The sequence below is a fragment of the Anarhichas minor genome, unplaced genomic scaffold (assembly GCF_050575085.1).
Source record: "Anarhichas minor isolate MPS153535 unplaced genomic scaffold, ASM5057508v1 ptg000011l, whole genome shotgun sequence".
Taxonomy (NCBI): domain Eukaryota; kingdom Metazoa; phylum Chordata; class Actinopteri; order Perciformes; family Anarhichadidae; genus Anarhichas; species Anarhichas minor.
The window spans coordinates 2805011-2818939 of record NW_027466457.1 but is presented as its reverse complement, the minus strand read 5'-3'; the positions used below and the strand labels follow the sequence as shown (position 1 = coordinate 2818939).

Below are 13929 nucleotides of genomic sequence, written 5' to 3'. Positions count from 1 at the left end.
AGGAGTGAAACTGAACCATTAACACTGGCGTAGCTGGTTACCTGACTTTTTTTTTTTTTCTGCACTGTGAAGGATTGCATTCCAGGACTTTTTTTCTCTCTTCTCCTCTGTGCGGGGAAACACACCGTCAAGGTCATTTTTACATTTTAAACTCCGGAAAGAAGACCGCTCCAGAGGAGGATGAAGTTGAGGAAACAGGTGACTGTGTGTGGAGGGGCCATATTCTGTGTGGCTGTGTTCTCGCTGTATCTGATGTTGGATCGAGTCCAACATGACCCTGCAAGGAGACAGAATGGCGGTAACTTTCCACGGGTAAGAATAAGTGCTGTGAGGGTGGTGCGTATTATGTGAAAACCCCTTTCTCTACTTATTTATGTCGCACTTTTATTTGAATGTTTTGTACACCAGATGTTAGAAATATCCTAAATTAACATATATACATTCTAAATGATAAACACAAGGCTTTATGTATTATTTTTCCAAAATATTCTAATGTAAATAGACGTGTCTGATTATTTCCCTGTCGTTGTGTAGATGTCTTTAGGGCTGATTGATCTCATACTGCTGTTTGTTACCTTGGCTGAATGTGAAAGTGTTCATTGCAGAATGTTTTATGATGTTATACAGCTATGCGATTTATGATTATTTTGTTTTCTGTGTGTGGGTTTTTAGAGCCAAATCTCGGTTCTGCAAAACCGAATAGAGCAGCTGGAGCAGCTCCTGGAGGAAAACCACCAAATCATCAGCCACATAAAGGACTCTGTGATGGAGCTCACAGACACAGGAGCTGTGTCTCCCAGCGGCCACCTGCCATTTAGAAGTGCCAATGGTTCCTGGGTCCTACCCTTCGACGGCCGGCCCACTTTCCTAGCTGTCAAGCCCCAGGATTGCCAACCGGCTTTAGGCAGCCACGGACAAGCAGACGTTCAGGTGAGCTTGTGGTATATAAACTACTAGATTTCCCCCTGTAGATAAAATGCTAAGCAGCTAATTGGCCAAAACAGTATCACTGCTATGTTTTACATATATATTTGGGGTGTGTCTAGTGAGCAAATGATGACTTTGTGTTTCATTTTAGATGCTGGATGTGTACTCCCTCCTCAAATTTGACAACCCTGATGGCGGCGTATGGAAACAGGGTTTTGAGATTACCTATGAACCCGACGAGTGGGACAATGAAAAGCTGCAAGTGTTTGTTGTCCCCCACTCCCACAATGATCCAGGTGAGTTGAAAAGGAAGTGACACACACACACACACAGCAAAAGTTTACTGAAAGCTGTAAATGTCTCTGTGCTAGTCTAAAAGTCTGTCTGTATCTTAAGACGCGGCGGCCTTGAGCACATCTGAACACTTTTCTTCAGGAGGTTAAGATTGCCTCGTCAGTTACTGTGAGGCATTACCTGAGTGGGAGGCCTGTGATGGGGATGCAGAAATCATTCACAACCTGATTCATTCGTTCTCATTATTATTAGCATAATGGCGACACAACTGACAGCTTAGCCACAAACAATGCAATTGGAAAGATCTTGGCATCGGAAACCTCTCGCTATTTATAGGTTGAATTGGCTGAGATTTTATTTTCGACTGACATTTTCATTAAACTTGTTTACCAGCCTGCCTCATGCTGACTTAGTTGACAGTTGTTGATGTGTTGACAGGCTGCAGAGACCTGCAAACTCTGTTCATCAATAATGGGAATTTGGAGCTGCATTTGATTAAACTCTGCCGCAAATATTCAGTGCCCAGGGTTAATGGACGGTAGGAGTGTTTTGCAACCAGTACGCATAGTGTCGGCTCACACTGAAGACGTGAGAAAGCAGGTTTACTGGTAATAGGCTCATTTCGCTAAATGCAAAGAAGGGATTTTAAGGTAAGCGGCTCAAACCATGCACAATGTTAGAAAGCCTGCAGTAAATAGTCCCGCCCCTCACAACTGACCACGGGCACTTGACGCCATTTCAGTGGCATTGCTTATCAGCATAACTGCAGAATGATGTACAACTTTGATATATATATATTAGACTACAATATATGAGATGAATATTTCACAGGATATTTATAGACTATTCTACGCTGATGATCACCAAAAGTGCTTTTAATTCACTTTCTTTGAAACCACTCCGCTAAAGAGCTTTCTGAGGGGGAACAGCGCAACTTGAATAAAATATGAGTTTTATTTTTGATCTGTTGCAGCACTAAGAGTCTCTTACCCGCCCCGTCGTCTTGCCTTTGTACCAGCCTAGCTACATAAAGGGGTGTCTGTTTGCCAACTGTTGTTTCAAATTGCTCACATTTATCTTCTTGTTAGGCTGGATCAAGACTTTTGACAAGTACTTCACAGACCAGACGCAGCATATTTTGAACAACATGGTGGTGAAGCTGGCTGAGGATCCTCGCAGGAAATTCATCTGGTCTGAGATTTCATTCTTCGCCAAGTGGTGGGAGACCGCAGACGTTCACAAACGGGAGGCGATGCGCAAGTGAGTCACAGCTTGGAGAAGCACTCAGCTTTGTCTTTTTAAATTACCCCACCGTAACTCTCGACAATTAGTTGAGATTTCCTTGATGTCTACTGGCCTTAATGTGCACTATTTTACACAATGGATAGTACCCGCTTGCAGAATGTGGTTGCTCTGAAAATAGCTTGTTATCTGGTTGATGTGACTCTCCACCTTGAGGGCCGGATTATCCTCACCTTGCTTTCTTAATCCTCTCTGTTCAACAGACTGATCCTTGGAGGGCAGCTAGAGATTGTCACGGGAGGCTGGGTTATGACAGATGAAGCCAACGTTCACTACTTCGCCATGATAGACCAGCTCATTGAAGGGCATCAGTGGCTGGAGAGAAATCTCGGTACACAATCTGAAATGATTCCTTACTTGAGCCTTTTTGGTCATATTCAGGTGGTTAAATGTGTCTTTTCATCACCCCAATTCCTTTACACCACATATTTAAAGTTAAAATGATGTCGTCTCAAGGTTTAATGATCTGATCTGAGCTTGTCAGCAGGTGTAGCCTCTCGGTCAGTGGGTACTTTAAGTGCTCCCTGCTGAGGGGAATGACTTTCTAAAGGCTGCACTTCTTCTTTTATCCGAGCATGAACCTGAACTACTTGCTTACTGTCATAGGTATCACTCCCCGCAGCGGGTGGGCGGTGGACCCTTTCGGTCACAGTGCGACCATGTCCTATCTGCTGAAGAGGGCCAACCTGACCAGCATGCTCATCCAGAGGGTCCACTACTCCATCAAAAAACACTTTGCCTCCACGCGCAGCCTGGAGTTTATGTGGAGGCAGGCCTGGGGTGAGTGGACCAGAGCCAGCGATGTCATCTCACTCATGTGCTTATCTTTGCTAAGCTCATTGCAGAAAGAGTCGCGCCGCTCGTAATGACCTTGTAAAGAGAGGGACGTTTTGGAAGAACAACCAGTGCGTAAAAGCCTCAGAAGCGCTATCTTTGCTATTATTTCTCAATAAATTGGACATCTGCTGAAGATTTACTGTCCATTTGTTTCTAATAGAAAAACCCTCTGATATTGCGCTGTTAGATATTATCAATTTGTGGTACTCAGTTCTTTTGCGGATGTCATTTGCCTTTTGCTGCTTCATCCAGAATGACTTTTGACAGTCCCCGGAGAACACTGTAGGTTTGATTGTGAACTTAAAGCACTGGTGTGAATACGATCACAAATACCACCCTTACTCAGCAGAACGTGCCTTATTAGTGTGACCCCATTCCTGCAGTCAGCAATGGATGTCTCTCGCGCTACTGTTTTTGATTTTGACTTCACTGCTTTGACAGACACTGGATCAAACACGGACATCTTTTGCCACATGATGCCGTTCTACAGCTACGACGTGCCGCACACCTGCGGGCCCGACCCGAAGGTCTGCTGCCAGTTTGATTTCAAGAGGTTACCGGGTGGTCGGATAAACTGTCCCTGGAAAGTGCCACCGAAACCTGTGGTGGAAGCCAATGTAGCCGAGAGGTGAGACACGCGGGGTGTTAAGTCTCTTACTTTGGGCAAGTTACAGGGTGGAAGTGATCCATCCTGACTTTGCCTCGGAGAACAAATTTTAGGATGCTTGTTAGAGCTGCACTGATATATCGGCTGGGCTGATATATTAGCTAAAAATGGATTATTGCAGATATATTGTTGTTGGTGTATATTAGAGCTGATTAGTTTTTAAGTCAAAAATGAATCTGTCAGTGATTAATTAAGCAAAAGTGCCAAATATTCTGTAGTCTCAGCACCCTGAAGGTAAGAAGTTGCTGGTTTCCTTTGTCTTATGTAATAAAGTAATGACACACACACACACACACACACACACAAATACAGCAGATCGGTCACTGCTGTTGCAAACCTCAGAATGTTATCTGTTTTAGCCCCAAACAAACAAACTAAACTTGAACTTGCGCCAATGACAACAGCCATAGAGGATGGATGAGCTGTGGGAGACCGACATGGACTGCAGATAGTCTTGCAGCTTTTAGAGGACGGAACATAGTTCAGTGGTTAATGGAAAATACCCTCAGGGCTAATTTCATCCTCTTTCCAAGGTCATAGTCATTTCCTACAAAACTGGCGTGTGCAAAGTTGGGCAGGTTGGATGCCAAAAATTGTGTCCCCTCAGTTTTTCCTCTTTCCTTTCTTTCCCCCTCTCAATCAGGGCGAACCTGCTCCTGGATCAGTACCGTAAAAAGTCCAAACTCTACCGCAGCAAAGTGCTTCTTGTCCCTCTAGGAGATGACTTCCGCTTTGACAAGGTGCTGGAGTGGGACCAGCAGTACACCAACTACCAGAAGCTATTCGACTACATGAATTCTCACCCAGAGATGCACGTCCAAGTGAGAACATTATTTGTGTACTATCATAAACAGTGTTGTTTTTGTTCCTCAGCGTGTAGGCGATAGAAGTGTCTTTCTGTGATGATGAATCATGCAGTGGTATTTTAACTTGCTGACAGAACAAAGAGTCTGTCACAACTCGATGTTTGTTTCAAAAGATGCCATGTAAGATGAAAGGCGCATGCATTTTGATGAGGAATTGTCTTTTTTACCCGGTGCAGCTGTGTTTTGATTCAATTATTCTTTTGAACAATGTGTCATGTTGTCTGGCTGCTCCTGCAGGCTCAGTTTGGGACTCTCTCAGAATACTTCAACGCTGTATACAAAGCACACGGAGTGGCCCAGGGGTCCAGACCTGCAGACTTCCCAGTGCTTAGTGGAGATTTCTTTGCCTACGCAGACCGGGAAGACCACTACTGGACTGGCTATTTCACCTCTAGGCCCTTTTACAAGAGCCTGGACCGTGTGATAGAGTCACATCTCAGGTGAGGCAGACCTAGTCACAAGTCACCTATAGCTACAACCTGCGGCGTGTTAATGATGCTGTAGCTGTTTATGTCAGTGAGTTCTACAACATGCACTTTGTTTATTTGTTGCATTGACGTACTAGGTTAAGGGCCGTGCATGCACCCGCAAGATCCTGTGTACATTGTATATATTTCTGAGCAATTTGAGGGAAAAAAAAAAATCAAGTAACGAGGTTTGAATCCTCTGTTCAGGTTAAAGTTTGAAAATGAAATAAAAATGCTCAAAGGAATCTTTTTTTAAAGAATCAGCAGTCGTCTTAAAACACCTTTAACTGACTAAACAAAGCTACTAATGGGGCTCTCCAATGCTTACTGCTTGTCACTGTCCTTCAGGGGGGCAGAGATCCTCTACAGCTTGGCGGTTGCGAACGCTCGCCATGTGGGCATGGAAGGGCGCTACCCGGTCTCAGATTATGCCCTGCTGGTGGATGCGCGGCAGACTGTTGGCCTCTTCCAACATCACGATGCGATCACTGGCACTGCGAAAGAGAATGTTGTCACCGACTACGGCACCAGGTGAGGACCCGAGTGTTCAGAAATAAATGACGCTATGGATCGGATAGATGAAGTTTAAAAATGCAATTTATATGAAATAGAAAAACAGGTTCCCCTCTTATTTATCCTCTGTCTCTGTGGCTACTTCATAGTTGATAGCCCGTTCAATACTTTGAAGCAAAATAACAAGCTGTGACTGCTGCAGTCGGCCATTGATTCTTCTTCTTCCTCCTCTAGATTACTGCGTTCACTCATTGGTCTGAAGAGAGTAATCATCAATGCTGCTCATTTCCTAGTGATGAAAAACAAGGAGTTTTATCGGTTTTACCAGACGGAGCCTTTCCTGGAGACAGTAAGAGGACACTCGGAGGAATGCTTCCGTCACTGTGTAAACTGTTTTAATACCTTTTTTGAAGGAACAAAATATGCAGGTTTCTCATTGTGTTTCCTGTGTTGTTCACTTCATTTTGTAGGATGACAGGCGGGCGACTCAAGACTCTCTGCCTCAGAGCACTTTAATCGAGCTGGATCCAGCAGGACCGAGGTATTACCCCCTGACATCTTTCATCTCCTCCTACCTCAGCCTCTCCTCACCCATCCTGTGCCTCTTGATTTGATTTTTTTCCTTCTCTCTACCAGGTACCTGGTTCTGTTCAACCCCATCGAGCAGGAGCGCCTGTGTGCGGTGACTGTGCTGGTCAACACGGTCAGGGTGCGGGTTCTTACTGAGGACGGACAGACCCTCCCTGTGCAGCTGAGTGCTCAGTGGAGCTCTGCTAGTCAAATGAGTGCAGAGGTATTTGAGGTAAGCAAATAGATAGATTTGGCACTGCTGTCGACACAGTTCTCCATCATTGTCCTCACGTCAGCTGTTATAGTCACGTAGAAGAAAAATAGACGCTAAAGACTACACGTCGCAGTTACGCGTGTAAAACGCAAACTGACGGCAGCCGAATTGCATTTTGGGTAATGTAGACACCAGATTTTGACAAGGAAGAAGAATGCATACATCTAAAAAAACAAACAAAAAAAAGATGTCAGTGTTATAGAAGTGCAATGCTAAATTAGAGTAGTCGTTTAACTATGTTTATGTGCTGTTATTGTATGTTGCCTCGTAAAGTAAGTGGCCTCAGACCTCTTTCCTTTGATATCTAATTGCAAGCTATCACTAGAAACAGATTCAGCTCATATTGTATTTTATATCTGCAGCATTTACAAAAAACATCCTATTTGCTTCACCACATCTCTGTAGATTAATTTATTGTGCCCGAATAAAATTCTCTCCTCCCACAGAAAGCAATGAATTTAAATGAAATACAAACCGTCTCATTAACACCACCTCTCATCACACTTTAAGGACAGCGCACTGTTGCTAATATCAAAATGCTTTTAACTTTTGATAAATGGCTTTATACACAACCAAAGTATAGGTGCTTAATTAATTTGTGTCCAACTGTTCTTCCACCTTCCATCCAGGCAACATTCATGGTCCGTCTTCCACCGCTGGGCCTGGCTGTGTTCCATCTCTACGACTCTCCTGACTCGCCCATGACGCTCCGCTCCGACACCCTGCTCAGGCTGTCTGGTCGGGGCGTCACCGCTCGAGCCGTGGAGCCGCTTCCTGTCCGCTCTCAGCAGTCCGACCCTCAGACCTTCTACATTAGCAGCCAGTCTCTCACGCTGGGCTTCTCTGGAGACACTGGCCTTCTAGAGGTTTGTGTTGTTGTGACATCTCTTACACCGGTTGACTTTATATCTGAATTAAGGATTTGCTGATCTGTTTTCTGTCTTTGATCTTCTTGGAGGTAAAAAAATCATGAACTTGATTGCCCAATAATCCAAGTCTGTTTGATCAAAGTGAAGATGGAATGTCTTGTTGCTGCTCAAACTGCCTTTCATCTCTTTTCTAGTTCTGTTTTTTATTTTTTATTTTAATGCTGTGCTCTTTTCCACTTTATGGCTTTTTCATCTGCAGAGCATCAAGCGGAAGGATGATCCTCAGGAAGTGAAGGTTCAGATGGAGTTCATCGTCTACGGCACCCGTCCCTCAAAAGACAAAAGTGGAGCTTACCTCTTCCTGCCTGATGGAAAAGCAAAGGTATTCTCTCAGCTGTTGTATCTCAGATGTTTACCTGCCTCTCAAAAGGCTTTGATAGTCTCCCTTGTGTATTGTGTCTTTGTCTCATGCTGGGGTGCTCGGGGTGGAAAGGCAGGCAGACTGGGTGCCGCTTCATCTTTTCTTGATTTTAAAAACAACAGAGCCTAAGGGCTTCGCTGCCATACTGTATGTAGTCATCCATTCTGTTGGTGGCTCCTTTAACGTCTCTCTGTGCTGCTCTTCCTCTTCTAGCACAAATTCTGCTCATGACGTTTTTTTTGTTTTTTTTCTCTCTCCCTGCTTTCAGCCCTACAACCAGAAAGAGCCCCCGGTGGTGCGCGTCGTGGAGGGGCCTCTCTTCTCGGAGGTGGTGGCTCACTACCAGCATTTCCAGCAGACCATTCGCATACACAATGTGCCAGGTAATAATCAAACCAAACGGCATCGTGGAATCGGTTCAAATGGACCTTGCGAAAGCTTCAAAATGACAATTTAAAATTCAATTACTTTGTACTTTGTAAGCTGCATATTCTTTACTTTAAGGAAGCAAATATAAATACTATTTGCAAGTCGCATTTGTCCCACAATTTGTAGATCACATTTTTCCATTCACGTCCTTCTGAAGCCTGATCTTTGGTTCTCTGTGGTTTTGTGTTTTCAGGGGTAGATGGGCTGTCGATAGACATCACCACCACGGTGGACATCAGAGATCAGACCAATAAGGAGCTGGCAATGCGACTGGTCACGGACATCCAGAGTGGAGATGTCTTTTACACAGATCTCAATGGCTTCCAGGTGAGTCCCACCCTCGGCTCAGAGAAGACAAGAAGAACTTTTAATACCTTTTATTTCTTTGCATGCTGTCTTAATATAGCAAAAAGAAGCTCAGATCAGTTGATAACTCTTGAAACTGAATGTAGTGGCATTTCTCTTAAGTTAACTATCCCTGACCTGAACATTTCACATCCCTCTTTGCGCTGTACGTTTGACTTATTGTGTCCTCCTGTGTTTGTTCTCTTCTTGTAGATGCAGCCTCGTCACCACCACCTGAAGCTTCCCCTGCAGGCCAACTTTTATCCCATGCCCAGCCAGGCGTACATCCAGGACAGCCATCACCGCCTCACGCTGCACACAGCTCAGTCCCTGGGTGTCACCAGCCTGGAGAGTGGTCTGTGTTTTTATTACATTTCATCTAATGTTGTGTCATTTTTCTTCGTTTCGTTTGTTTTTAATGAAAGTTGTCTCTGAGAGATGCACTCTCTTTCTCTTTGTTTACCCTCCCTAACCCTGAGTGGAATAGCATTGAAGCGCTTTTCTCTCCCTCTCGTCCCTCGAGAGCAAAACAGTTCAAACTCTCACGTTAATGTACTGAGCCAATCGTTTTATCATCGTTCTGCGGATAATGGAGCCGCTTTGTAAATGACAAATAGCTCAAAGTGTTCGTCATCATCGACTGATGTCTGAACGTTCGATGCACGGGCTTCGTGTAATAGATGTCGTCCTTGCTCCATCTCCTCCCTCAGGCCAGCTTGAAGTGATCATGGACCGACGGCTGATGCAGGATGATAATCGTGGGCTGGGTCAGGGCCTGAAGGACAACAAGAAGACAACCAACCGCTTCCGACTACTGCTGGAGAGGAGATCCACGGGCAACAAGGTCCGTAAGATGGAGGCGGTTATGGCAGCTGGGCGAGCGCCCTTGAAACTCCAGCTCACCAAATCTGACTCTGGGGTGCTGAATGACTCTCTAAGAGAAATGTGCAAAGCTGTGGGATATAAGAGTGTTTTGCCCTTCATTCTGTGTTCAGTAACACCTTTGTTCATATCTTCTGTCTGTACTCATTACACCCCCCCCCCCCCCCCCCCCTCCTCTGTCTTGTTGTTATTCTCCCCACTCTCTAACTTTGTTTACCTTTTTGTTTTTTCACTCCATTACCTTCAGCATGGTGGCGTCTTTGCCAAACTCTCGTCCTTGTTTCATTCTTTCCTCTCCAAAATCTTGAGTGACGGAGTTCACGAGGTAAAAATGCTTGTTAGCACTCGTCGTAGTCTTTTGCTGTAGCTCAAGGTCCCAATTTTTTTTTTTTTTTTTTTTTGCTTTCCTTCACCTCTTAGCCGTAGCCAAACCAGTCCATCTTCAAGACAGCGCCAGTGAAAGTAACGATGTGATTTATCAAGTGAACTGATGCACATTGGCAGAGGATGGAAAGCATTGGTCGCAGTTTTATCATGCAGCTCGATGGTAAAACTGCTGATGGTGTTTGGGATGAAGTTGCGCTGGCTTTTCGAAAAACATCATGTTTCAAACACTGTAATGCTCTCGATTTTAAAAATGACACCACGGTGCTGTGGCATAAACTATAACGTATAGATCGATTGGTCCTGTCTGGTCTATAATTAGAAACTTACGTTCTCTGACAAAGTAGTTAGAGCCTATTCCTCAATGTAATAGTGCAGTAATGGCAAAAGAACGACTCCACTCATTGGTGTTGTTGTACTTACGCTGTCATTTACTACTGTGGCTTAAATCTGTCTCTGCCCTCCTCCAGATGATGGACAGTGCAACAACCAGCTTCCCGTCTGTACTCAGTCACATGACCAACTCCTTCCTGAACCACAAGGTGTTGGTGCTGCCCGTCCTGCCAAAGAGACGCGGCATCCCTCCCTTGCAAACCTTCGCCCCTCTCAAGTCCATCCTCCCCTGCGACTTCCACCTGCTGAACCTGCGCAGCATCCAGAGCCAGGTGACGAGACAAAAAAAAAAAAAAAATCTATATATAGATTTATTTATTTATTTATTTTTGGGGGTTTTGGTTGCATTGAAATTGACACGTGTTTTCTGTGTGAGCAGGAGGACCCCCACGCTCCGTCTCCTTACACAGCCTTGATTCTTCACCGTCTGGCGCTGGACTGTGGCCTGGACGCTCCAAACCTCGGCTTCAACTGCACCACCACACAAGGACAGGTCAGGGTAGACACACACACGCACACACACACATACACACACACTAAAACAACAAAAAACCCGAAATAAAGAAAAACATATGGTCCTTCTTAAAAAATATGATGATTTATTACTGATTGAGCTAACAAACCGAATATAAAGCAGTTAGTTAGACCTCCAACATTAAAGTGCTGTTTGAATATTAATGCTAATATTTAATATTAAATATTCAAATAATATAACTCTGTCAGGGGCATTTCTTTATATTGCTTTTATACAAGTGCGTTTTGTTACGTCTGTACTTTTACTTTAGTGAAACATTGAAGGATTTGTCCTGTAAGCTAAACTTGACATTTGGTCATTTCCATATTTGCGTTCTCAATTCGGCCTTCCTGCCTTTGCTCTCTGCAGCTGAGCGTATCGGGACTGTTCAAGAACCTGGACCTGCAGCTGCTCCAGCCCATGTCCCTGACTCTGATGCACTCCAGCACGCCTCTGGCCAACGACTCCACCATCAGCCTGGATCCCATGGAGATCTCCGCCTTCAAGCTCAAACTGCGCTAAGCGCCGTCGGGACTGAAAGAGGCAATGAAAACCCACCAGACTCCTTGGACCAAGAACCAGGCCCACGCCGGCCACAGACTGGCAACAAAAGGGGGTCTGGGTCCCTCTGTTTTGTCAAGCAGAACAATAAACACTACAGCTCGGAGGAAAACGGTTCCACTGTAACAGGACTGACTGCACAGCAGGGGGCAGGCGATGGCTGTTACTGTGGCCGTCTCCGAGTGCAGCGAAACCCGGGTGAACTCGCAGCTGTTCCAAAACAAGACCGACTGCCAGAATCGCTCATCAGATTCAACCGGGTGTCTGTCTGTCTGTGTCTGTAATCAAAAATGAAGTCTCGTTTAGTTCTGCTTTGTAAGAACTCGTGTCTTTTTCTATCTTTGCTCCATCCTGGACTGAACTTCTGAATGTAAATATCCCAAAAGATGAGAGGGAAGGCAGGAGGAGAGGGAAGGAGGGCGGGAGGGAGGGGTGCTGGGACTTGTGCCACATCAGAGTGCAATTTACAAAGCTTTATTTGTTTGTTTTTCATGTATGCAATTAAGAACACACATCACAGTGATTTAGTTTTTTATACTTGTACTTGATTTCTTTTTTGACAGACTCGAATGCAGCAAAGAGAATGTGTGGTCTCTTCTCAGCTCGCGAGGAGACCCGTGCTGCAGCTCTTGAAGCTCTTTATCGTATGTCTGAGTCCAAGAGACTCACATCAGTCACTATTAAGCATTAATCATATCGGATGACTTTTACCTTCTGTTCGCGGGATTCGCTTGTAGATAGTCGGCAGACTTTCTTTCCTTCACTTCTTTTTCTCCTCCCCTGAGCTTCTTTATTTCAAAGCGTCTGTCATTCCTGTGCTTGTACTTCACTGCGGCGAGGGTGGTCTGTGTACCATACTGTATGCAGTAGAGGACTATACAAAGACGTTACCTCAATACCACAAGGCAGATATATCCGTATGTATGTATACGTGTGTGTCTGTAGAATATGCTGATGTGAATGTTTGAGGATTTCTTCTTTCTGGGGTGTATTGAGGTTACAGTGCACACTATCAGGGACCGTTCTTAGTACTGTTGGATGTCTGTGTGGAGCCGTTGGTCATCATCATTGCAGCACAATGGGAGCTTCCCATTGGAGATGAAGAACAATGAAAGGGTTCGTTCACCCAAATAAGAAATCTGGCCGTGCAGATAGATTGGGTTTTGAGGTATCTGTCCTTAGCTGCCGCTAATGATTGTTTTCATTAAGTCAAGTCTATAAAATGGCAGAAAGAAAGTGGAGAATGCGCAAGTTTGTCTTTTTAATGACTTGTTTTGTACCGACAACAATCCAAAACCCAGAGATATTAAATATTTTCAAACATTTTGAACTGGAAAATAGCACTCATCATTTGAGAAGCTGAAATCATAGACTGATCGCCTTTTACTGGCTGCACGTATTGCATTATTTCCTGCTTCTATAAAACAGTACGACTATGTTGAATTCTTGTATACTACAATTAGAAAAAAAATATACTATAAACATGGGCGTGTAGTACATCTAACTATGTAGTATGGGACTGGGACACAGCAATAGTCGGTGTGGAAACTATGTTGGGCAGTGGTTCTGGAAGGATTTATTTTTTCTTCGATTTTGTAATTGTTTTGCGTGATTTGAGTAAAATTCCATTCACCTCAGTTGGTGGTTGAAATCTCGGAGAGAGATTTCTCAAAACTTCAAACCAAAACTATCTTTATGCCAAGATGCCGCTAAAACTTTTCCCAATTAATGTGTTTTTGTAATTTGGGTGAACTGACCCTTTCAAAAGTAAATCTTGTCAAATCATACGCAGGGATCCTCGACACAGAAGAAATGCTTTCATAAGAGCTGCGGTTTGTTTTTATAATTTCAGCTCCACAGTGCTTCTTAATCCGAGGCTGTCTTGAGGCACGCAGCCTTTTCTCTGGTGCACACCTGCCTCTGCAGCAGCCGTGGAGGATGTTGTCATCAGAGCCGAGGCGGGACATCGATCAGCTCACCTGTGAACCACTTTGTACTGAGCCAACAGCTCACCCGGCCCCACTGTGTCCCATCAGGAAGTTCTACTGCTTTATTGCTCTCCTCTACCCTGATATCTGGTCTGCTGTAGCTCGATACATTCTGCTTTCTCACTGCAGATCCCCTCAGTCCCCCGTCCCCCCCTCCAGCTCCTGTTAACGCTTCAAGACCAGATTTCACTGCATCTCAAATTGCACTTTTTCTTGTTGTCCAACGTCGTCATAAGCTTCTCTCCTTCTGTTCCGGTGTGCGTCTGAGTCTCTGTATGATGTTTCTTTTAATTAGTGTGTGAGGTCTGTTGTTTTTGTTTGAGCAGAGGTAATATATGAAGGCAAGGTCTCTTCTGTATTGATTATTCATGATGGATTAAAGCTGCAGTAGAGGAGATGGGGATTGAATAAAGATCAAAATACAAA

The 13929-nt window shown here is 44.5% G+C and overlaps 1 protein-coding gene across 3 annotated transcripts; it reads left to right on the top strand.

The window, feature by feature from the left end:
* Window positions 1–28: 28 nt before the first annotated feature.
* On the top strand, window positions 29–13929 carry man2a2 (mannosidase, alpha, class 2A, member 2). Of its 3 annotated transcripts, XM_076088870.1 has the most exons (23): window positions 29–312; window positions 673–930; window positions 1079–1223; window positions 2310–2481; window positions 2727–2854; window positions 3130–3303; window positions 3802–3988; window positions 4671–4848; window positions 5131–5333; window positions 5709–5891; window positions 6108–6222; window positions 6344–6414; window positions 6510–6675; window positions 7347–7583; window positions 7846–7968; window positions 8276–8390; window positions 8630–8763; window positions 8995–9136; window positions 9492–9625; window positions 9911–9988; window positions 10518–10712; window positions 10820–10933; window positions 11324–13929. In XM_076088870.1, exons 1-23 carry the CDS (start codon window positions 181–183, stop codon window positions 11474–11476), a joined length of 3537 nt encoding a protein of 1178 aa, XP_075944985.1. In that variant the 5' UTR covers window positions 29–180; the 3' UTR covers window positions 11477–13929. The 3 variants fall into 3 exon arrangements, with proteins under 3 accessions (XP_075944985.1, XP_075944986.1, XP_075944987.1); XM_076088871.1 differs by lacking the exon at window positions 9911–9988; XM_076088872.1 differs by lacking the exons at window positions 10820–10933; window positions 11324–13929 and having other exon boundaries at window positions 10084–10660.

Coding starts and splice junctions, on each gene's coding strand:
- man2a2 (XM_076088870.1), top strand. CDS start 181: ATGAAGTTGAGGAAACAGGTGACTGTGTGTGGAGGGGCCATATTCTGT. Junction 2,855..3,129: donor GTGGCTGGAGAGAAATCTCG/GTACACAATCTG, acceptor TTACTGTCATAG/GTATCACTCCCCGCAGCGGG. Junction 4,849..5,130: donor ACCCAGAGATGCACGTCCAA/GTGAGAACATTA, acceptor CTGCTCCTGCAG/GCTCAGTTTGGGACTCTCTC.